The sequence below is a fragment of the Hippoglossus stenolepis genome, chromosome 18, assembly GCF_022539355.2.
Source record: "Hippoglossus stenolepis isolate QCI-W04-F060 chromosome 18, HSTE1.2, whole genome shotgun sequence".
Taxonomy (NCBI): Eukaryota; Metazoa; Chordata; class Actinopteri; order Pleuronectiformes; family Pleuronectidae; genus Hippoglossus; species Hippoglossus stenolepis.
The window spans coordinates 16,681,069-16,706,667 of NC_061500.1; the positions used below are offsets into that span (position 1 = coordinate 16,681,069).

The 25,599-nt window shown below is 41.9% G+C and overlaps 1 protein-coding gene across 4 annotated transcripts; it reads left to right on the plus strand.

The window, feature by feature from the left end:
- The first annotated feature begins 980 nt into the window (after positions 1 to 980).
- Positions 981 to 24,906, plus strand: tnpo1 (transportin 1). 4 transcript variants are annotated; one of them, XM_035184558.1, is made up of 25 exons: positions 981 to 1,082; positions 1,191 to 1,313; positions 2,629 to 2,704; positions 3,386 to 3,535; positions 3,966 to 4,072; positions 9,711 to 9,844; positions 11,794 to 11,875; positions 12,551 to 12,673; positions 13,376 to 13,494; positions 13,866 to 13,926; positions 14,232 to 14,406; positions 14,619 to 14,771; positions 14,889 to 15,114; positions 15,287 to 15,458; positions 15,751 to 15,837; positions 15,923 to 16,030; positions 16,883 to 17,041; positions 17,141 to 17,228; positions 17,315 to 17,413; positions 17,548 to 17,643; positions 20,038 to 20,113; positions 20,989 to 21,088; positions 21,188 to 21,262; positions 21,491 to 21,630; positions 21,725 to 24,906. In XM_035184558.1, exons 2-24 carry the CDS (start codon positions 1,209 to 1,211, stop codon positions 21,596 to 21,598), a joined length of 2,679 nt encoding a protein of 892 aa, XP_035040449.1. In that variant the 5' UTR covers positions 981 to 1,082; positions 1,191 to 1,208; the 3' UTR covers positions 21,599 to 21,630; positions 21,725 to 24,906. The 4 variants fall into 4 exon arrangements, 3 of the variants coding, with proteins under 3 accessions (XP_035040449.1, XP_035040450.1, XP_035040451.1); XM_035184559.1 differs by having other exon boundaries at positions 1,194 to 1,313; XR_004698878.1 differs by lacking the exons at positions 20,038 to 20,113; positions 21,491 to 21,630; positions 21,725 to 24,906.
- Positions 24,907 to 25,599: the final 693 nt, after the last annotated feature.

A 25,599-nucleotide genomic window follows, 5' to 3' on the forward strand; every position in this document is an offset into this window, starting at 1 on the left:
CAACGCAGCAGGAGATTCAGGTGAGGGGTGGTGCAGCAGACAGAGACGGGACGTAACATGAATTTCGCTGCAGACATCATGTATTTTTGTTAACAACACGTTGACACCTGCCCTTATCACCAAAAACTCTCTTGACCTCGGTGTCTAATAATACTATTTCACAGCATTATCTATTATTTATTTTTGTATCTATATTGTATGGAAAGCACTTTTAGTTGCATATCTTGTATGGAAGGTGCTATACAAATAAAGTAGTTTATTATTATTATTATTATTGTTATCATGATTCTTATTATATGCGTGCAGCACCGTGTTTCATTCTGAGATATTTGTATTCTTTGTTTTGTTTTTCCATCTTTGCATCCGTTGCGCGTTAGAAACGTCATCAACACTCCCACTTGTTTGCAGTGAATCCTCTGGAGGATCTCCTGCTGTTTTCTCACGTGGGCTCATCTGGCCATGTTCCAATTTTTGGAGGCGCCGGCAGGGGAAAGCCCGGAGCCCCTCACCCAGACATTTGTACTCTCACTTACACCCCCTCCGGAGAGTGTCCGGAGATTATCCTCAATTCAGTGCACGTCTGGTCTGAAAGCAGCTTTACTATCTGATCTCTCGCTTTCTTTGGGAATGCAGGTATCCAAACCAACCGCTGGTGGCCGCTGTTTAACGTTTGCTCATATCGAAACCAACAGTGAGGCCTTCAGGTGCACCATGTTGCCTTCAAGTGCTGTCGTAAATATGACACAGTTATCACGCTGTGTTTATACAACCATTAACATCTCTGACAGAAAATGGTTTTAAATTCCAGATCAAAAATTAAAAAAAAACACGCGTTGATGTCGCTACGTGTTAAAGATGATAACAGCTGGTGTATTTGCGAACACATTCTAAATGCTGGAGCACTAGGACCCCTCGGCCGCGTGTCAGCTGATGGGGCTGCCTCTTATATACAGTCTATGTGTGTGTGACCCGCAGCTTTTCCCAGCTTGTTGGAAACGGATGTGGGTGAAGCAGGCCCCTGTCTGAGGAGCCAGACAGCCGCACTCACCCCCTCACGGAGTCCGCCTCAGGCACACGAACAGGTAAACTCACGTCTCTTTACGTCTACCCAATCTGCGGGGGTTTTCATTTGAAAGAGCCGTTTAATGACAAATCCCGTGTGTTGGCTAACGTTGCTCCTTTATCCGCAGCAGCAGCAGAGGAGCAAGATGGAGTGTGAATGGAAGCCAGACGAGCAGGGACTTCAACAGATTCTACAGCTGCTCAAAGAGTCCCAGTCTCCGGACACGTCCACGCAGAGGTCCGTCCAGCAAGTATCCTTCTCCCGAGGCCCCGCTCGGAGGATAACGCGTTGTTTTCCCCACTCGTCTGCGCTGCCAGACTCAACAGGCTAACGATAGCCGGGGCTAGCCGGGTGGTTACCGTTAGGAGCTGGTACGCAGGTGCCCCGGCTCCGGCTGTTGCTTTGTGTTGTCTCCAGTAAGCTCAGCAGGGCCGTGCCGTGCCGTGCCTTTGTGACATTGGGCTGGTGTGTTTCCATCTGCTTAATCGGAGCTACCTTCCTCTGTACACCCAGCGGTTAGTCGCATCCCTGTCCGCCCTCACCTCTCATTGTCCTCTGGCAGTAAACACGAGGAGTGCAATTCATGCGACACCATTTGTTTATCATCCACAAGCTGATGTCCAAGTCAAAGTGCTGTGTCTAGCTGTCAGCCTGCAGTAACGCGTGACGTCTCACATGCACGAAGGGATCAGACAGTCGTTAACATATTATACATGTTGTCATAATGACGTAATGACATTGAGGAGCAGAACAGTAATCCTCATGTATCCAATTAGTGACTGGACTATTTATTTTATTTGAAAGGGACCGTGTACTGTAAAAAAACACACACACAAATGTCCCCATTTGATGCATTGTACCAGATTATATCTTAAAGCTGGTTCCCATCTGCAGACCCTTGGCAGGTCGGAGTAGAAAGACAACAACACAACACAAGACTGTACAAAGATGCACACGGGACACATAAAATAACGCTTTTGCAAATACCCTGATACATCGGTAGTAAATATTAGCATCGGTAGTATTTTGTTCAATCATCCCACTGAATGTCGGAAGTATAAACAAAGTCATCAGTCGATGTATCAAGAGGTGATTTCACAAGGTCATACAGAAGCAGAATGCTTTCTGTAGGTGTCACCATATTATTATCAATTGATGTCACCTCCAGCAATGTGTAAAAAAAACCCAGAAGGAAAATCATTCATACTTATGTTACATTTCATATGCGCCGAGTCATTAACTCATAGTCCAAATGCTGTTGTAGCCCTAAGTATGCTATCTGGCTGGGTAGGTACAGCATTCAGTCACGTCAAATGACATATTTATGACCTCCCCCATCAACATACGCCGACTTCCCACTCACACACGTTATTATACTGTTATTTGTAATGTACACCGCCACTCGACAACATAAACACCGGCTCTTTCTACATCTCTTATAGCTGAAGCAAATCAGTTTTTAACCATAATTACCATGTTATGGATTGCAGTGGTAATGTGCTCACAGCCTTGTGACACGCTGCACGTACAGTTAGCACTTTGTCTTCCTCAACCACCTTCCTTAGAGACTGGAGCAGCTCAACCAGTATCCAGACTTCAACAACTATTTAATATTTGTTTTGACAAAGTTAAAATCCGAAGGTAAGCAATCTGTCTTGTCCGTTTCAGTGTGTTCTGTTCTCGTATCTGCACCCTGTTCCCGAGATGATCCGACGCTACCGGACAGTGTGAACGACAGACGTGTCATTTTTTTATGTAACTGCCCAGTGACAGGTCTGTGGAGCCATGACTCTGCTTCCCCGGTGGCATCTTTGCCACAGATGATGTGGCACTAAGAATATGGGTCACTCTAATTTTAAACCTAATTCCTGGCACCACACAACTCTTGGCTTGACTGTCTGCACAGTAGATGACCCACATGTTAAGTGGAGTTAAGGCATTTCTCATAGTTCAGATGAAACAAGCCGCATATTCGGGAACAATAAGATGACCAAAAATAAAGCCATCGATTTATAGTTAAATTTATATTGGCAGCAATTCACACAAATAGCATTAGCAGCTATCCATCATTTGTTAACTAATCCCTTTGTTTTACTTTCAAGGATTATTCTAGCATTTCGCTGAACAGCTTCTAGATTATGTTCTGATGCTTGTGTGAATCTTGCTGGGTCTGAATGAACAGTAATGTTGAGGCAGTAAAATCCTGTTATCAATTCAACGACTGAGTCAACGACCTTCACACCACTGTAACACTGAAGCTGTGACTCCACCGGTGTGTTTACTTTATGTTTTCATTTGTTTGTCTTCTCTCCACCCTACAAGATGAGCCAACGCGCTCCCTGAGTGGGCTGATACTGAAGAACAATGTGAAAGCTCACTATCAGAACTTCCCCAATGGTGTGTCTGATTTCATCAAGAACGAGTGCCTCCAAAACATTGGGGACACTTCTCCCCTTATCCGGGCCACTGTGGGTAAGTTCAGTCCACTGGAGGCAGTGATCACTAGTCATAAGATTGGAACTTGCTCAAGAAAAGTATCCACCAGATAATGCAGATCCAAAATATTGTCACATTAAAAATACAGTTAATTACAAGACCGTAACAGCAGAAAAATGTCAAAACCTGTCAGTATTAGTCGTAGATGACAGCCAAAGCAGGTATCAAATAAAGCAAAGACATCAATAAAACAATTCAGTTTATAACTTCATAATAACATAACAAATAAGATATTTAATTTCACACTATTTAGTTATTATGACAATTTTAATCAATGAATGGTAAACAAGTGTATTCATGAATGATTTTGGATTTGTGTGAGACTGTGCATGACACAACAACATGTCTATTGTTTATACTTGTGTCCCACCAGTGTAACTAACAGTAAATCCTTCCCTCATCTCAGGTATCCTCATCACCACGATTGCCTCCAAAGGAGAGCTACAAAACTGGCCGGAGCTTCTGCCTAAGCTCTGCCTGCTGCTGGATTCGGAGGACTACAACACATGTGAGGTGAGGACAAACAGTGCTGTAGTAGACGGTTTGTAGATGTTGTATATTGTTCTATATGTTTATTTTGTTGTCGATGGTGTCTGATCTCTCTGGCAAGTATTAGACCCAAAGTGGGACTGGCCGAATGTTGGTATTCAGGTCTCTTAAACATTACTGTAGTTCTTCTAAATTCCTAATCTTGTCTTATTGTGCAGAGTCAGCTCAAAGTACATTGAAAGAAAAAATGTGCATCAGCTCTTTTCTATACCTGCTCGTGTGTGTTTGTGTGTGTGTATGTGAGAGAGGTAGTGATTAAATGTGTGCACCTTTGTGAACATATGTTGTAGCTCACTTGTGCTGTTCAGGCACACAGTTCCGCATGTTTGTTTGTTTATTTATTTACTGTGGGGAGGAAGGAGAGCTGGGTCAGCTATAAAACAGCATCTGGATAGTGTCCTGCTGGCCAGATGAGCCAGAGGCAGTCTCACAGCTGGAGCACCAGCCACAACTACAGATTATTTGGACCAGAAAACCATATGACCCCATTTTCTGATCTGACACACTGAATAGCTTTTTTTAAATCTGCATATTAGCAAAAAACAAGATGGTGCCGTCTTTATACTGCAAATTTTTTTTTTCTATATAAGCAATCATTAAACAATTATTTGTATTTATTATCTCTACACTGACCCCATTTGATTTACAGTGTAATATCATTTATTATTCAATGTATCCAGTTTAAGTGCTAAATGTAGATCGGTTCACGATGATATCTGCTCTTGTACAGTTACTACATTGTAATGGTAGATAAATACACCACTTGAAGACGATATTGGATCAGCTGATCAGTGTGATGGCGCCTCACCCATACTTAGACTCTCATAAACTCCCTGCTTGTTAATATGCTGTCAGCTGCGTGTGCCTGTGACATCAGCCACGGTAGAGAACGTGTACACCTTTGCACCGTAGCACATGCACAAATTAAGTAGCATGTTAAACTGTCGTGCTAAATTCAGCCGTGGCGAAGGGCATTTGAAATGGATCCTTGCAGGATTACCCATCACTGCTCGGAGCAGGAATGTGCACATGATTGTCTGAAATTTAAAGAAGTGGTGTGACAGAAAAAAAATTGTCTCTTCTAGTTGCACCACAGCCCGCCGCTCTTATGAAGCTCATTCAGAAGTGGAGATTTAGGTCATCTATTTACTGCAGAGGATCCTTAAGTGTGTGTGTGTGTGTGTGTGTGTGTGTGTGTGTGTGTGTGTGTGTGTGTGTGTGTGTGTGTGTGTGTGTGTGTGTGTGTGTGTGTGTGTGTGTGTGTGTGTGTGTGTGTGTGTGTGTGTGTGTGTGTGTGTGTGTGGCTTAATACTGAACAGTGACTGAATGTAGCAACTCCTCATAAGACTTGCTATGTTTTTGAAAAGCAGCTTTGAAAGCTTCTTAGGTTCTGACGTTGAAGATGGTTCAAATTGGTGCCGTACTGTTTTTCTAATCTTGTGGCGCAAAATGTGTGTGTGTGTGTGTGTGTGTGTGTGTGTGTGTGTGTGTGTGTGTGTGTGTGTGTGTGTGTGTGTGTGTGTGTGTGTGTGTGTGTGTGTGTGTGTGTGTGTGTGTGTGTGTGCGCGTGCGCGTGCGTGCGTGCGTGCGTGTGTGTGCCAGGTCTATGTTCACTGTCATTGAGAGAGTCTAGTCTTGTTTAAGTGGATGTGGCAAAATAATGGCAATACTACACTGGATATAATGGTTTTAATTATTACAGGCTGTGAAATTAAGGACTTTTTCCACAGAAAAGTTTCATAAGGTTGTTGGTGTTTTTTCACCCAATTTTGATTTAAACTGGATGTACTGATTTAAACTGGATGTACTGTACTGAATTTTAAAGACAGTCTAGTCCTGCTCCTCTTTTCCATAATAACCTGCATGCTAATCTGTGCACGTCTCACATACACGATATACATGTTTCAGTTGCGAACCTTCGCTTACCGTTCATTACCAATCCGCGCGAGTGGGCGAAGTGAATAAAACCTTCTCTTCCTGTAGTGTGGCTTTGCATGGAGTTCAACTTTGGTCAATATTGGCCTTGCATTTGCGTCTGTGTGAGTTGGCCCTTTGACATGGTCAAACCCGATCATGAGTAACTTCACTTCATTTTTAAACAATTCCTTCCGTTTGAGCTCACGCAATGATGTTAAGTTAAAACTGATTTCCACTTTATGTCCTCTGCTGTGGACAATAACCTTCTCTGTACGTCTTTGGAGAGTTAGATGTGGACAGAAGTCAGAATTCCCTCTTGTGTGTAAACCACGATGAGCTCGGCCAACCCCACAGCAGCTCTCGTTCATGTTTCGGATGCAGCAAAAATACCCGTGTCGTTCCAAATTCATTTTTGAAGGTGTTGACTGTTGCCATAGAGACCCCTTGATAATCCACGCTGTTACTGCCGACACAAGGACTTTGATATCTATTTTAGGAATATTTTTTACTGGCTGCTGGAGCTATATGCATTCTGGTATCCAAGCCATGTGAAGTGTTTTTAATAGTGTAAATATCCACTGTCATGAATCTGTAGTAGATCTATGCAAGATCATCCTCATCACTCTGTTACAGAGTTATACTCATTATGAGCTTATATATGGTAATGATGGTGTGCAGCTTTGAGTAATGTGTTATTCTAAGTATTTCATTGTCTTACATGGTTTCTGCAGGGTCTTAAAAAGGTCTAAAATTTGATAATAGGAATTTTAGGCCTTAAAAGTTTTAAATGCGTTAAAATATTATGTACTAGGTTGGAAATAAATTTAGTTAGGTCTTAATTATCAGCAGCTAGGCTAAGAACACGAAAACAATAGATATGATTGCATCACACCTGTTTTATAGTTTCTACATTGGCTCCCAGTTTGTTTCAGGATTGATTTTTTTAAGATTTTATTGATAATTAAGGCTCTTCATGGTGTGACCCCAGGCTGTATCTCAGATCTTTTAATTCCCTATCTACATCTGTGCCGCTTTTGATCTTTCGGGAAGGGTCTGCTGTCACTTCCTGAATCTAGGCTGAAAACTAGGAGGTGGTCAGAGGGTTCACCATCAGGGTCCTTGCCTGAGGAAATGAGGTTGTCTGAGACGGTGTGTCGTCTTTAAATCTCAGCTAAAAACGTACTTTCTTTGGGGGGAAGACATAATCCTGAATTTACTTGGGGTGCCAGGCTATTTTGGTGTTTTAGCTCTATTATTATTATTAGCACTATTATTTATGTACTTCATTTCCTTCTTCCATAGTTTGTAATGTGTAACGTGTGTTGTCGTTCTTTCTCAACGATATTACGTATTATCACACCGTAATCTAACTAAAAACCAGACCAACGTGGAACTGATAACTGAGTCTACAAACACCCTGGTCAGAATTTGGCTCAGTACTCGCGTCTTGGCTGTGGGAAAGACTATGGGTACCTTCTCTCTCTGCAGGTAGTTTGAGACATTACACAGTGTTTTCAGGGTGAATCTCTACCTGGCTACTTCACCTTACCTTTAATGATGGGGAAGTGCAAAAAGTTCGGGGACACCTTCCTGTCTGTCGTACTTACCCTAAGTCTTAAATTTCACTACGTTCTCAAATAGGTCTTCAATTTTGATAGTTTCAATGGTCTTATTTTTGAATGGTTATCAATACATATCATAAATTACTTGCAAATCAACACCAGTTCCCGGAAAACGTGGTGGGGTTGTAGAAGGAGTGCCCTGCACCGCCATGCCACCCCCTCTCTGCGTGCTCTATAAAAAGACACGAGCAGGTGTGTTGGATGCCAAGTGCAGTGTTGGTGGATGGCTTAATATAGGTTTTGCCTGAGAGCACTTTTACTGTTTTGATTAATGGCAGTTGGAAAGCGGGTGTGATGGTGTTGTGAGGGTCAAGTCTGATGCGGCTTCAACAGGATAAATGCTCACCTGTGCTCATGTGAACCGCACCATAATTCAGGTTTTTCTTCAGAGCAGGAGTGTGAAAGGAGATGTGCAGTTGACATACCTCTCTCTGCCCCCGGCAACCGGCTCGCTGTCATCTGTATGACTTACATTCTCCAGTTTAATGACCTTCCGTAGCCGGACTTGAAGGGAGGATTACGCTTCAGCGTCACCGGAATGCCTGAAGGCCACTCCCATTTCTTTGCCCTTCTCTGACACACGCCCGCCCGCTCAAACACTTACAGTATATAATGTCGTGACATCAGCGGGAGCGGCCCTTTGTCGTGCTCCTCATGTTGTCACATGGATCAGGTGGAATAGAGCTACATTTCAGCATTGTATAGAATTTCCAGAGTCTGATGCTGAACTGCTGACTAGTCCTTGTTCATTCATTATTGTCACAAAACAAAATAGTAATTATATGGTTCTGTTAAGAAATACGTTTGGATTTGTGATATTTCAAAAATGTAAAGTGGCCACATACTGTAACTCTTAACATCCACATTGGGCTGCGACTAACAATCTTATAATTTTAATGAATGAATGAATTTTTCTCAGTATATGGTTTTGTATTTATAAAATATATCAAATCTCGTATTTCTTTGTCCAACCAACAGTCCAAAATGTAAAGATATTCACCTTACAATGATTTCAAACAGAAAAAAGCAGCAAATCTTCTCAAATACTCCATCAGTTGAATGATAGATTTTAAAGGATGTAATTTAAAAACAGCAGTTGGACTAATCAGGAATCATTTTTGTTTTAGTCTGTTAAATCTTGTGATATTTTGTTTTTTCACATTTAAATCATATTTTGTTGTCCCTCCTGTGCAGCCTCTGAAACACAGATTTATTTTTTTCCATAATGAATTTTAAGCCGGCTGCTCCTCTGCAAGGTGCCAGTGAGCCGACCGTACTTATTAGGGGAAAATGGATTCATTCCTTTGACTCCCACTTGACTTCTGTGACCTTGACACAGTCTCCGCCTTGAGCATCCTCATCTTGCTCCATCCTTCGACGCACCCCCATGTTTTTTTTTTTCCCTCTTTGAGACATTTCTGTGTCTGTCATCTGAGCAGCATGCAGACGTGAGAACGGTTTCCATGGAAACACATTTCAGACAGCGACGGTGTGTGCGCGTTGCCGTTTCTTGTGTCTGATCCTCAGGCTGCATTTTTGTGAGAAGACACTGGAGTCTGCAGCATATCGTGAGCATGCATACTAACCATCCGTCAAGCAGCCAGTATTAAGAACGAGTGTGGGGGTATATTTAGATCTGACTGCTTGCCAACTGTTAGTGCTCAGAAACGTGCTCAGTCGGCTCATCCCTTCCTGCTCCAATAACCTTCAGACTGTAGAAATATGACCTACAGTCCATATTTCTTACATAAAAGGTTATAATACATGTGCTGACTAGGGAGCAAATACACTATATATGAACATATATTATAAAAACAGCAGGAGGTCAGCACAATATGAAAAAGGAACTGAAAAATAAACCCATTCAACCACCATAGCCTTTTTATAACTGCATGCGAGGAAGACTTCCTTTAGGAATCACCAACAGATCTATTATTAGCTATAGCATCTCAGTATCTGTGGTATAACCGCTTGGTCGTTGTGAGAATCTGTACAGTGGATTTCATCTCATCCCTTTGTTCTGCTGTTATTCTTAGTGCTTTTCTTTTGTCATCATCCCTCAGGGAGCGTTCGGAGCCCTGCAGAAGATCTGTGAAGACTCTGCTGAGATCCTGGACAGTGACATGCTGGATCGTCCTCTCAACGTCATGATCCCCAAGTTCTTACAGTTTTTTAAGCACAACAGTCCGAAGATCAGGTATAATGTTTTTTTCTAATGCTTTCCATCTACCTACTAATTCCGTCTAACGTCTGTCTGTCTGTCTGTCTGTCTGTCTGTCTGTACGTGGAATGCATATCTTGTGAACCATTCAGCTAATCAGCTTCACACTTGGCATATGTTTTGCTAATTGGCCGAGGAAATGCAGTGCAGAGTATGGTGCGATTTGGACATGTTCAGTATTAATAAAATTAGATAGGCAATCAGAAGTCAGTGGGGGGGTGCAGTGTGTCTATAGTCAGTGGACAGACTTAAACATGTCTTCTTCTGCGTCCACTGATAAACTACAGCGGCAGTCAGCAACTGGGTCAAACTGCTGGTCAAAATCGCAGCCAGTTCAAGTATCGGACAGACATCGGAGACGTTGGTGCTGATCTCCATCATGGCAGCAACAGTCATAGAAAGCAATTTGTCTTCAAAATAAAAGCATGACGTTCGTTTCGTTGCTAAAATGCCTTATATCAAGGCCTTTGAAATACCCGACATGCAATGCCTGAAAAAATAACAGCAGTTCAGAAAAATCATTCAAACTCAAATATAAACCAGACACATGAGCACTAACAAAGCAATTTCATTTCATGAAAAACATTGACTATAAAATGGTCAGAGCAGATAATCCCGGTAGGATGAACTCAAAGTTGTCTGACATCACTGTGCACCATCCAGTGTTCATAAAATACTCGGCACACAACGTCCAGTACACAAACAATCAAATGTGACAGTTTATTGTAGAACTGTTTGAGGAGGAATCACCAATGACCAGGAATAATTCTGAAGTAGATCCGCAGCCTTAAAGGGATAGTTCACCCAGAAATGAAAATTCACTCATCATCTACTCACCCCTATGCCGATGGGGGGTGAAGTGTTTGAGTCTACAAAACACTTCTGGAGTTTCAGGTGTAAACAGTTTAGCTGATTAGTGACCTATCGTCAGACGTAATACAACAGAAAAAACATAGCATGCCTCCATACTGCTCGTGTGGTGTCATCCAAGTGTCCGGAAGCCCCGACATTCATATTGGACTCGAAACGAGACCATTTCCACTGTGTTCTAAGCCTAAAAATCCACCAGAAGTGGCTAAGCTAGCGGACGTTAGCATTTCCGACGGTCCCTGAAAGCACCTCGTTGGAAGATATCAGAGGACATTTAGGGTTAAAACTTGGTGTAAATGACCTAATTTGGAGTTGAATATAAATGTCATGGCTTAACGACACTTGGATGACACCACAGGAGCAGTATGGAGGCATGTTATGGTTTTTCTGTTGTTTTATCACATCTGAAGAAGGACTCCCCATTGACTTCAATTGTATTGGATTCTACTCTAACAAAGTTTACCCCTGAGACTCCAGAAGTGTTTTGTGGACTCACCGCCCATCGGCACAGGGGTGAGTAGCTAATGAGTGAATTTTCATTTTTGGATAAACTATCCCTTTAACACAGGACAAGCAAACAAACAGCCCATTCCTAACAGGCAGGTATAGAACAACCACTGCAATAGTTTTGTTTAAATGTAATTTTCACTGTCAGTCATACACTATTTAAACCATCACCATCCAGTGGAGGTTAATTAATATTCAATGAGTGCGTTTATGTATTCACTTCCCTATAGTTGTATATTTTATTCATGATGCATGATATTATCAGTCCATTGTACAAAATGATCTTGAACAGATCTGCTGGTGAGTATGTTTCATGCAGCAGATTCATGTAATCACACGTGCACAGTTCATGCCCAGACTAGATTAAAGGTCCATGCAAATGTACGGTTGGAGTCTCCGTCTGTTCGCTGTGGAAAAGAGCTCCTCATATTTGAAGCCTGAATTAGTGCCGTTGGAGCAAAGGAAAAGACAGAGGCTGCATTCATAGCGTGCAACATGTGAGGTAAAATTGTTGGTGTGACTCTTAAGTGTTGGTTATTGTATTACAGGTCCCATGCCATCGCCTGCGTCAATCAGTTCATCATCAGCAGGACCCAGGCTCTCATGCTACACATCGACTCTTTCATCGAGGCAAGTGTGACTCTTATTTATCTGTTGCTATAGTTACACTATGCAGACAAACTGCCTCCCCTCCTGCTTTGGTAAATACCAGCTAACACTCAGACAATTTGTCTGCGGTCTACCTCTCAGCTTGTTGCGTCATACAGCCACTCCTGCCTGCTCCAAGCTGTATGCAAATTATGGCTAGTACGTAATGTGGTTTCTTTTGTATTCTTTGTATTTTGTATATTTAACTCAAATGAAAAAGTTCACGTCGTGATGTTGTTTTCTGCTGTTTTTATGTTGTCCTAAATTTTCTCTGGCTGTTTTAATTAACTTTATCAGTCTGACTTTATTGCTGAATGTGTTAATTATATTTAGAGGTTAGAAGAAGAAATTAAATGGAAAAATGACAAATGGAAAAAAGTATATCTACAATATATCAAACTACTAGTAAGCATAAGTGCAAAATACACTTTATAAAACCTAAGCATTAGATAGATATCTGTATGTGGATATAATGGGATATATTACCATATAGACTTTGTCACCACCGTTTATATTTGTTCCAGAAAACAGTTTGTTACTCACATGTAATACAATGGCTGCTTCACTATTGTTCTTATTATTGGTATTACTTGTTGTGGTACTTGTTGTTTCACACACTTCACCTTTTGACCCTGGTGTCCTTCTATCGTCCCATAGAACCTGTTTGCACTGGCAACAGATGAGGAACCCGAGGTGAGGAAGAATGTGTGCAGAGCTCTGGTCATGCTGCTCGAAGTCCGCCTGGACCGTCTGCTGCCGCACATGCACAACATCATCGAGGTGAGTGAGACTGGGGACTGAATGAGAGTTAAACACTGGTGGAAAGAAGAAGAGTGACTATATGTATTTTAAGGATGAGTCAGATTATATTATATATTTTTATAATTTTACTACTGACATAACTTCTCACTAAAGACCAAATGATAAGCAATAAGAATGACCTGATCCTACAGTGTGTTGTCTGTGTATCTGATGCCTCGTAGTTTATTTCTCGATTACACTTTTTACTTCTGATAAAGTAAAATGTGCTTAAACACTAAAATGGCCACTTGTCAGGATAAATAATTTAGTCTTTTAAATAATACTATGTAATCTTGTTTATGGGATTGTTGACAAAATCAATCAATAGCAAATCAAGGATAGCATCTAGCCTAACCTATTAGCCTGAGCTAGCCAGGTCTCGTCGAGCTATGTGCTTCAGCGACCAGTCTTTACCCGGCCCTCCTCAGCTCTACCCACAGTCCACCTCTTTGCCCATTTTGGGAGTAGACAAGAACCGTGTTGAGTCAGGTGCTGGCAAGAATGCGACAGCTGAGCCGCCCACTGTCTGTGTACACTCCTGATGACGCCCTGTGGACAGACGTACTTGTGTTACAGTTGGGCTACAAATTGCATCCGTATTTTTTTAATCAAATGTTCAGTTTGTGATTAAAAGCCTAACGTATGTAATCTTGAATGTAATTTCTCTTAATTGAATCTCAGTACATGCTACTGAGGACTCAGGACCAAGATGAAAATGTTGCCCTGGAGGCCTGTGAGTTCTGGCTCACTCTGGCGGAGCAGCCAGTGTGTAAGGAAGTGCTGTGTGGACACCTTTCCCAGTAAGATCACACACACACACACACACACACACACACACACACACACACACACACACACACACACACACACACACACACACACCTACTGATAATACACACAGTGACACTCTTATACCAATATTGAAAGCCGTTGATTCATAGCAGCCTTGGCAGGTTCTATCTGAAGACCTTGTCACAGGTTGACATTCTTCTTCCCCACCTCAGGACGGCTGATTAAGAACCTTGGCTGTTGACCTCAGCTGTAACATCTGTCACCACACTGTTCCATTAAACTGTACCACAGCACAAATCAGATGTGAGTGATTACGTGTGGCCTCCAACCTATCCTTGCCCTTTGTCCTCATAATGTTTCCCTCTGGTGTCCACTCCAGGCTCACTCCGGTGCTTGTCAACGGGATGAAGTACTCTGAGATTGACATCATCCTGCTCAAGGTCAGTTTATATAGCCTGGTATTTGTACCTGTACAGATAACACGATGAAGTGGCCCATCACTCAGGATGGCACGTTTTGTATATTTTACTTCGGACATTTTTAGAACGATGTAAACACAAACATGATGTCTGTGAAGAATCTGATTTTATTCAGACTGAACTTCTATTGTGGTCGTGATTGTTCTTTTCAAATACACACTGTTGTAGTTCAACCGCCTTTCAGCCAAGTTAAGAGTAATATAACCGCAACATACATCATCCCTTCATCCCTTCATCCCTTATTCATTCCTCACATTCCTCATCAGGGCGACATTGAGGAGGAGGACGAAGCGATTCCCGACAACGAGCAAGACATCAGGCCGCGCTTCCACCGGTCGCGCACAGTTGCCCAGCAGCACGAGGGTGATGGGATCGAGGATGAGGAAGATGACGATGATGAACTGGATGATGATGACGACACAATTTCTGACTGGAACCTGCGTGAGTTCATTGTCTGTGCTCTGGGAACTGTCTGCATCTCTGTCAAACTTTTTTCCCCCCTTACTGATTATAAATTGTCTTTTTAACGGTCTCCCTTTCTTTTTAGTGTATTGATTACTTGTTTTTTGTATGTCTGTACCTGTGTTGTCTGTATGATGTTTGTCCACTTCTGTGTTTGTGTGTGTGTCTTTCTTCTGTTCTCCAAACGTTAGGTAAGTGTTCAGCCGCAGCGTTGGACGTGTTGGCCAACGTGTTCAGGGACGATCTGCTGCTGCACCTTCTGCCACTCCTCAAAGAGCTGCTCTTCCATCCAGAGTGGGTGGTGAAAGAGTCCGGCATCCTTGTGCTGGGCGCCATAGCTGAAGGTAGGTAGAGAAAGAAAGAGAGGAAGGAAAAAGCCGGAGACAAACCATAGGGAGTAAAGCCCCCCCTCAGAATATGGAATCAGCCTGAGTTGACACTGTTCTCATCCCTGTCTGCAGGATGTATGCAGGGCATGATCCCATACCTGCCTGAGCTCATCCCCCATCTCGTCCAGTGTTTGTCTGACAAGAAGGCCCTGGTCCGTTCAATCACCTGCTGGACGCTGAGCCGCTACGCTCACTGGGTTGTCAGCCAGCCCCCAGATGATTACCTGAAGCCCCTGATGACGGAGCTGCTCAAACGTATTCTGGACAGCAACAAGCGGGTGCAGGAGGCTGCTTGCAGGTAAACCCATGTTGTAATGCATAATGTCATCCCTGTACTGCTTTGTGAATGGTGCGACCCACATTTGTCCTTTTCGGAGTCCGAACTACACGCAGATATGTATTAATGTTTTTGAGAGGTTCCACTTACAGTGTTGTCTTCCTTTTCCACTTCTCTCCACTCTCCTGACCAGTGCCTTTGCCACTCTGGAGGAGGAGGCCTGTACAGAGCTGGTGCCCTACCTGGCGTTCATCCTGGACACGCTGGTGTTCGCTTTCAGCAAGTACCAGCACAAAAATCTGCTTATTCTTTATGACGCCATAGGAACGTTGGCAGACTCTGTGGGACATCATCTGAATAAACCGGTATGCAGAACTGAAAGAAGGACTGTTTCACTTCACTTTTCTGTTTGACTCTAAAATTAGCACGTTAGCACTCTTTATTCCCTCTTCCTCATTTTACTTTTGTAGTAGTGGAAAGTGTACTTTCAATTGTTAAAGAAAAACTAACAAATCCAATTAACACCACCCCCATGCTTTCTAGATTTAATTGTTTGAACGTATGGGTGAATACCTTAATGCCTGTAATTACCATCCTCACTTGTTATTTTCATACAGCGTATATGTGAAGACTAATTTAATCTGTGTCATCTATTAGGAGTACATCCAGATGTTGATGCCTCCACTGATCCAGAAATGGAACCAGCTGAAAGATGAAGACAAAGATCTCTTCCCTTTATTAGAAGTGAGTTTCTAATGGTCACATACTGCCTGTGTAATTGGTGTTAGTCCTGTGATGTTAACAGCTAACGGTTTAATCGTTTCCTCAGTGTCTGTCGTCAGTAGCCACGGCCCTGCAGGATGGCTTCCTGCCCTACTGTGAGCCTGTGTACCAGCGCTGTGTCAACCTGGTCCAAAAAACCCTCGCTCAATCTATGGTGAGAGCACAGGACCCTTAAAAGTGTAGATATACACACATGCATACACTCCGAAGGATGTCTGCACAATTTGGTCCGGACTTTCTCCGGAGTTTGCCTTTCATACATGAACAATGCAGGAGATTCTCCTCTCAGACGCGTTCACAACAACACAGAAATCTCCGTGGTGCAGAGGCAGGATATAACGAATTATTCGGCTGCAGAGATCCCGTCTTTTTAATTACAGCACATTGAAACCGGCGTTGACCCTTATTACCCAAAGCTCTCGTGACATCTTCTTCAGTGTCTGGCCCCTTGAGATGCTTGTAATAGTTCTTTTTTTTTCCATTTTTGCATCTGTCACATGTTAGAAACGTCATCAACACACCCACACACTCGTGGTGAATCCTGCGAAGGATCTCCTGCTGTTTTCTCACATCAGTTATTTGGGAATTCTCCAGAGTTTTTACTTGGGGGCTGGCCAGAGAAACTCCAGAGAAAGTCCGGAGATCAGTGCATGTCTTAAATCAGCTTTAGTCAATATCTGTAGAAGTCACTTTCAGTTCATTCATCAGTTGGACACAAACATGAATACGAATGAATGCTGATGTTGCTCTGTCTGCTGGAGGTGTGAGTAGGTAATCATTTCCTTACATGTTGAGGATATCAATTTTTACAAGGTCAGAATAGGTTATCGTTTATAGATTATTGCACTAGCCCCAAGTGGTGAAAACAATATGTAGGTATATAGGTGAACTACCTGAAATCTACCCAACTCCATAACTCCAGAGCTTTACTTCAAAATAATTTTAATTTTAACGTCAATTTAACTTGAACTCTGACCCTCTTTTCTATCGTCCTACGCTGTTGTAGCTTCACCAGTCACAGCCTGACCAGTATGAGGCCCCTGACAAAGATTTCATGATTGTGGCGTTGGATCTTCTCAGTGGACTTGCTGAGGGTCTGGGTGGCACCATTGAGGAGCTAGTTGCTCGCAGCAACATCCTCACTCTCATGTATCAGTGCATGCAGGTGAGGAGCTGTCACAGTGCGTTAACATGTCACTCATCTGATGAACTGATTAAGTCACCTGCAGTGTTAAACCTTTTGTTCTTCACTCCGTCTGTTCAGGACAAAATGCCCGAAGTGCGTCAGAGTTCGTTTGCTCTGCTGGGGGATCTGACCAAGGCTTGTTTCCAGCACGTCAAACCCTGCATCGGTACGTTCTGTGCAGCTGATTCTGAAACACAGTTTGGCAATACGTTTTTAGTTTGTTGCTAAGTTTACTTGCTCTCCTTCTTACAGCTGATTTTATGCCCATACTGGGCACTAATTTAAACCCAGAGTTAATATCAGTGTGCAACAATGCGACATGGGCGATCGGAGAGATATCTATACAAATGGGTAAGTGCCTTAGGTTTACCACACATTCACAGTAAATGATTTTGTACTATATATTGTGTTGTGCAAATACAATCACCAGAGTGCACAGTCAACAGATTTCTGTCCGTCATTGCTTATCTGTTCTCCACTCATAGGGCCTGAAATGCAGCCATACATTGCCATGGTGCTGCACCAGCTGGTGGAGATCATTAACAGGCCCAATACCCCAAAGACTCTGCTGGAAAACACAGGTACCACTCGGTGGCAGTGCTGAGCTAGCCAGCCAGCTCACCACATGCACAGGGAGGTGCTCACACACTCAGGTCCATTCAGTCAGGATTCACCACACTCACTACGGTGCCTGTCCCGCCCTTCCCAAGCCCTGAGCCTTACAGGTTTCGCTGGTTTCACCAAAGTATGGAATGTAAAGTAGTTCATCTGCTGATTTGCAACCTGGCAGCGCTGTGCCTGCAAATGGGCATCAAAGTAAATGAAACCCCCGGGCAAGACCTGGTGTGAAATTCTTGACAATCTTGAATCGAGCGAGCCATGTAAGTGCCCGGTCTTGGGATTAACTACTGTGGTCTGACTGTGCACCATAGGGTGAGGTAGAATATCGTAACAACAGAAGGTGAAGCACAGGCAGTGTGTGAGATACATAGATTGGAGAGTTCCCAGCCTTACACAGTTAACTGTTAGACTTCAGACATATTTACCCAACACTTTAACAATAACTACTCGTGAATGATTGCGAGAACACTTGAAGTTGCTAAATGTAGGGCACCTAGCCTAGAGCATTCGTCTAAAAAAAGGTTACACTCCTCTCTTGTTTTTACTCTTTGAATTGGAAATTATAATGCGATGAGTCAGATATCGTTGAGAAAAAGGATTCACGCAAGCGTGAAGTGTAACCTGCCAAAATAAAAGGAAAAGTAGGGACTCTGTAGATGTGTTCCTGTTTGTTTGCTGTCAGTTTATTTGTTGCTTTTATTTACTGTTCTTTAAATGTTGATGCATATCTGCCAATAGATGTTAAGTGTTGTTAAGAATGGCCAATGTTTGATGCAGGATACATGATACGTCTAGTTTTAAAAGAATTTATTAATCACTTTTTTGCATCTGACCCAGTGAATGTTTTCACCTATAGGGGTGGGCGGTAACGACATGGATTGAGCAATATCGTCTTCACTGTGATAAATCAACAGCCGAATTATATTGGAAAGTAAAACATAATCGCTATCTCAGCCGTAGCCTGGTTAGAAAGGGAGCAGTCCAACTGATCAACTAAAGCGTCAAAAGTAGTGTCTTAGCTTTAAGAGAATAGTGGAGTGTCGGATCTGGACGGAGACACTGAGGCAGCCACGGGAGAGGAAACTCTGTTGACAGGGTTTCAGTAAATCTTTACTGTCACTGCTTCAGGATCAGGGCAGGCGTGCATTTGGCCCAGTTGCCTTTCACTGTGCCGGAGTGTCCTGTTTGAGTGTCCTCACTCCACACTCCCACTCACATTGGAGGAAAAAAAAGAATGCAGCACGCAGTTCACCTGCCACACGCATAGCATAGCCAGGATTGAGGTTAAAATGGACCGAAATGATCCGGATTCATGATCGGACGTCGTGCCAAAACTTGAAAATACATTAATACCGTGATATTAACTTTAGGTCATATCGCCCACCCCTACTTTCACCTATTGTTGCTTGTTTTCAATGTAAACGATTGAAAACACGACAGTGAAGCAAAATGATACAAATGAATGAACAAATGCTGTTTGTTTCTTTAGAGATCTGTGACAACCAGTTCAACCAGACAACCAGAGTGAAATCTGGTGTAAAATAGCCACGTAAGACCACAGCTAGGAGTGGGCGTGGCAATAAATTGACAGCACTTGTCATTTCGACTCTGATCAGCTGATCCTGCACTGAACTGTACTCTAATGAGCATACCATCTGCTTTCTGCATGTGTCATTGGACTGTTCATAAATGCCTGTTTGTTAATGAGAATGTTGCATAGTTTTGTGTCTCTTAAACTTAGGTCCTCCCTCCTCTCTGCCTCATAAGAACCTGCTGTGCTGGATACTAGTCTCCCTCCATGTAGTTGGCTTGGAGTAATCTTTCATTTCTTTTCAAATGAACCACGACAAAAAAACCACATTTCTGTTTCTTATGGAAAAATTGACATTTGTGAGTTTAAGGGAGAAATTTCTCAAGTGAACTGCTCTTGTTTATGCCAGTCGCATACACATGCTAAACCTCAGCGAGCCTGTGTCGTCATTTTTCAGACCTACATTTTAAATCAAGCTAATTGATTTGGATCAGATTACAAAATCTGTTTGAGCCATATGATTTCTGAAAGCAGATGACACTGTTTGCCTTTTTCTATGAATGTCCTGTCAAAGCTGTCAATGTGTTCTCCCTTAAACGTGTTGTATGTTTTTTTTAGAGTGTCATATTTTACATTCCTCCCCGTGACTGAAGGGGCAGTAATAATCGACACCAGTGAAATCTTCTGTTTATTATCATACACAGATTCTGTTGATTTATGTCTCTGAGTTGTTTGTTTTTTCTTTATTTTTCTCCTCCCCCTCCTCATTGCTCATGTCTTGGTTGGCGTTTGGTGGTGTGTAACCGTGATTGCGTTACCTTAGCAATAACAATTGGTCGTCTTGGTTACGTTTGTCCTCAAGAGGTGGCACCCATGCTACAGCAGTTTATAAGACCCTGGTGTGTATTATTCAATCTTTTATTTAATTCATCTTCTCTCTGCTTTCCTCCGATCTCCTCGCTGTCTCCTGTGGCTCTCCTCTTCTCCCCCTGTTGCTCTCCTTCTCTCTTCACTCTCCTTCTCAAATGAAGTCTTTTCTGTTTTTTATTTCTTTTTTCCTTTGTTATCAGTTCGTAATCATTGCCAACCATGTGACTAACCCTGTCCTCTTTTAGGTCCTACATGTGATTTTCTTTTTGCCTCAGTAGCACCTTCGTGTATTACACTTTGATTTGTTTAGTTTTTAGTTTTTTTTGTTGTCATCGTTAACTGTTGCTAACAACCTAAAAGATGCATGGGATCAGATTTGTCACATGCCTGCTGGTTCAACAACATGAGAAAGGATGCAAAAAAAAGCAATTCCTAAATCCCTTTCTCATTTAGTAGTCACCCAGCTGCATGTGCCTGTCCCATAGTGACCCCCAAAACCTTCTCTAGTCAGTCTATCAAAAAGTAATGTTATTTTCAAGGTGCTAAAGACGCTGAACACACTGCTCAGACTAAATCAAGTTATAAGAGCTCAGAGTAGTTGTATTAAGATAAAGACATTGTTTTACTATATTTGTTTTGTGTGCATGCTTGACTCGTTATCTCGGGTCATTGTAGACACTGTTTTTTTATTGATAAGGAAAGAAAACACCTAAACAATACATTTTTATAAGGAAAGAAATAATTTTGTGAATATCTCACAATAAAATGTTAGTGTATTGTTATATATATATATATATAGGTATTAGCATCAGTGATTCATAATGGTTGTTATACAAGTTTCTAAAATTGTTACTTTATGGTTTTTGAATCGTCTCATGTTAAATTTGGCCGTCCCCTTTGTCAGGTGCACCTCTCTACGAAATATAAGAGACAATGAGGAGAAAGACTCTGCGTTCAGAGGAATTTGCACTATGATCAGTGTAAATCCGGGAGGTGTAGTGCAGGTGAGATCCAGCACGAAGATAGCAGCCTGGTCATTGTGCTTTCTTTCTTTTATTTCTCTGGAAGTTCAAATGTTGCCTCACCTCTCTTCTCTGGAACAGGATTTTATATTCTTCTGTGACGCAGTGGCCTCCTGGGTAAATCCAAAAGAGGATCTCAGAGACATGTTCTACAAGGTAAAAGCTGAAAATGACTGTTTATATAGTTCAGTTAAAATCTACCAAAGCTCATTTAGGATGCAGATGTTTTTTATTCATTTGTTTTGTCGTTCACTTAGTTGCTCTGTCTGCCCCCTAGTGGAGGACTGCCAGGGTGACAGTCATAATAACCCTGTCATGCACAAGATCTATTTTGAAAAAGTTGTAAAAAATAGCATGAAATGTCTCCTGGTATCGAATTTTCAGATCCTTCACGGGTTCAAGAACCAGGTGGGAGAGGAAAACTGGAGACGATTCTCAGATCAGTTCCCCACGCCACTGAAGGAGCGGCTTGCCACCTTTTACGGGGTGTAACTGTTTCCAGAGCAGTGTGCCTCATCGCTGGGGTCAGTTCTCCCTGTGATTTGGTTTCATATTGTTGAGAAAATACGCAATGTGATTCCAGTATATTCATGACGGCTCTCTTTTCTCTGCACACAGGTCATTCACTTTGGGAGACAAACTAGGGAACCTCTTTTACCCAGGGAACATGTTACCCTTTACTGGGGGGAAGGGTCTGCCTGCTGAGGGGAGGGAAGGGGTGCGGACCCCTCCCCGACCTGGTGGACGGGGTGGGAGGGAGGTGGTAGCTGCAGTGCTCAGAGCCCTCTATGCACCGGCAACAGGGGGAAAGGGACAGGCAGAACAACCTTACCATGGGAGGAAAATTCATGTAATCACATCTTAATCTGTTTTTTTTTTCTCTATCTCTTCTCCAAACACTTTACTTTCTGTCAACCAAACTACTGAAAAGAAATGTAGGGAGATACGGAGAAAATAATTTGTTTTACGAGTTTTTGTGTATCGAAATGTTGTGTGCAGGAAGTGAAAGAAGAGCAGTCACACATGTATAACGATGTCAGCCAGGTAAATGGCTCATGGCAGTTTAGTTAAACTGAAGATTATACTCAGTAAACACAGTGAACATTCAGCAAGAGAAATTTTCTTTAGAAAGATAGCTTAAGGCTAAGGAACATCAGCGCATAATAAGAATGCATCATAGTGGATCCATCTCTGGAGACAGTGATTTTACAATGCTGCATATCACAGAGAATAAGTTATCGCCTATATATTTGTCAGATAATTTCAGTGTTTCTATTCTTTAGCAGGGCAAACGCTGTTCATTGTGTCACTGGAGAGCACACAGTTTTGTTTTAAGGGCAGCTTTTCTGGGAATAGGTAGCATGCTTGTATCATTGTGAAAAGCTGTAGAATATTAGTGATGTGCGTTGCGTTCGACAGCCGTCATTGCCCTGTGATAAGGTTCTTCTTCGATCTTGCAATTTATCTGCTTACAGTACTTTTTGTTTCCTCTACGTGAGAATTACAGCAATCAGCTGAAAAGTAGCATGACTGGGTTTACAAAAAAAACAACAAAAAAAAAGAAGAAAATCCTGGCTGTGACGTAAAGGTGGAGTGAATCTCTCAGTCTGATCTTGTGGTGTGGATGTGACATTCATCAGCAAGCATATCTGAGCTTTAGATGCTTCCCATCCTTTCTATTGTCTGAGCCTCGCGAAGGAGAAGCACACGGGTTGACATCCTGAGTCGGTCGTCACCGTTTGTTTCTCGGACTTGAACCACAACAACACTAATCCCGTCTTTAGTGACGTTTGGCTATCAGAACCATGCAGCCCATCAACTCAATGTTGGATATGTTTTATTTTCTCAATGTACTGAAATTTTGTTCTCGGTTGTTTGGCTTCTTGTGCTAAAAGCATGATCTCGAGGATGACTGTGTAATGTTTTGGGTGGTTGTGTTTTCGTGGGGTACTTGGATGCTTTCATCTCTTGCATGTTGGTGGCCCCTCACACCCCAACATATAGTGGGGAGGGGATTATGGGAGGGAGGGGAGCTTCAATTTAAGGTTTAAAAAGAACCTTTTCGGGTGTTGCAACACTGGGACAGTTATAACGTCACGTAAATCTTGCTGGAGTGTTCTCCCTTAACTTTGACCCCCGTAGCTGGATGTATAGTTTAAAAAAAAAGCTGTGAAACCACAACGTTATTGTCCCTGGTTGTTTTTGCGCTGTTCTATTTAATTAAGTGTGTTTCCGTTACAGATAGGCTGAATGTATTCCATGATGGGTTGGAACGAGAGGGAGATTTTCTTTTTAATCGTTTTTCATTTTTTCTTAACGCCCAGCCAGTAATTTTTCCTCTGCCGGCCAGAGTAATAACTGCAGTTATTTAACCTTATGCGATGCACATAATATGCACTTAAATTTCAAATTACAAGCGCTTGAAATTAATGTTGTAGCCAAACCCTTCGAAATATGATTCTAGTGTTAACACAGATAATAAACTATTGCTGCTAAAATCTATTTACCTAATGCAATAAGTATGAAGTAATAATACGTATCTTGATGCAATTGGGTTATTAGACTTTAAAAGTAGTTTAGTTTCTCTGATAAACTTATACAATGTGAAATATACAACTAGTCGCTTAGATTTAATGTTAATGGGGTGGGTGTGGGTTAAATTCCGGACATAATGCATCATGGAATACAGAGGCAAATACTTAAATGTGCCACATCATTTTGTGTTTTGACGTGATTTTTTGTCTGTCACATTCCAGCTGTTTGGCATGCAAAACAATGGAGTAATCACAGCTTGATGGGGTGTGTGTGTGCGTGTGTGTTCACAGTCCGGTTGGTCCGTCATTGAAAGAGTGTAGAGTCTATAAAACACACAAAAAAATCCCCCAGCCCTGCTGTGTGCTGTATTTCTGACTTGACTGCTGCTATACATTGTAGTTGTGTGTCACTACTTGAATATGTGTTTTCTACGTGTTAACCTCAGGTCGTCTGTGTTCAGTGTTTCTGGTTTTCATGGTTTCCCCCCCAATGTGTACACGCCTTTATCCATTTCCTCTCAACAACTGAAGATAAGTTCAACTCTTGCCCTCCGTGTTAAAAGTGGGTAGCCGTGGGTGTGAATTGACATTAGTGTGGTATGTGTGAAACACAGCTAGCTGTCAAGTGTTACTACGACTGCAATGCAAGAGGGAAGATTAATTTGGAAACTTGCACATACTTTATGTACCTTTTATCTAAAGTGATTGTTAACAGACTACGATAAATATTTAGTGTAATGTGTACACAATGCCTTGAGAGCAAATACTTTGAGGTTTGGTTGGTGTTTTGCAATAGATATACAGTATGCTGTATCTAAAGAAACGGGCAACGCCTAAAAAAGCAAAGAAATAGGTTGAGGACTTATGGACATTATGTTATGAACATGATGTTTGAAAATATAAGTTTGACTTTCTACGAAGCTTTATTGAAAATTTGTATTTTATAAAACACCCACCAATATTGAGGAATGTCTTGTCAAAGAACTCCGGTATTCTCGTTTAGCCTTCGAACTTGATTAGACGATCTGCCTTCATCTTTTTTGCTAATAACAGCAAAAACATCATTTTGATAGACATGGTTTGAGTTTTTTTAATAAGCTGCTGAATTTTAAAATTAATACTTTTGGGGCCACCAAATATTTTGGATCATGCAAAGAATCTATATTGTACTGTAGTAATTTTGTAATATTTGTAAGATGATATAGTGAGTGTGACTGGTTACCATTGCTTGAGTCTGTACATTGTTCCAATAAATTGTTTACATTATTGTGGGGTTTTGTCCTGTATTTTCTCACATTTAGAGCCTTTTTCCTTCTGCAGCTGCACACAATTCCGACTGGTTCCATCATGTTACCATATTAAAATGTTTATGTCTTAAAAAGAATGTAGCCAGGAAATGATTACGAAGAAGGACCCAGTGATGATTTTTTTTTTCTTCATTTTTAAAAAGCGATGGATCCATTAAAAGTGAGCAGACACATGATGTAACCTTAATGAATCCTGTGCAAATATGACTGCAGCAGCACAACATGCTGCATTCCGTCTGACTACTCATCAGATGTGTGTATTGTGTCCTGCATTACGAGGAAGGGCAGGAATGCTAAAGCAGTTACACCCTAGTGTTTATACTACAGTCATGTTTGACTTGTTTTTAGCACCTGTTTGTGGAATCTGTGTTGCCTTGAAGTGATAGAACACCCAAAAATGAAAATTCACTCATTATCTACTCACCACTATGCCGATGGAGGGGTGGGTGAAGTGTGAAACACTTTTGGGGTTTCAGGGGTAAACAGTGTTGCAAATTACTACCACTTCTTCAAACGTAATAAAACATAAAATGCCTCCATACTGCCCCTGTTGTGTCATCCAAGTGTTCGGCATTTTATGGCATTTTTAAGGCATTACATGTTTTTTTTTTGACGTTTTTAGAAGTGGTCCCCAGTTACTTCAACTAAATTG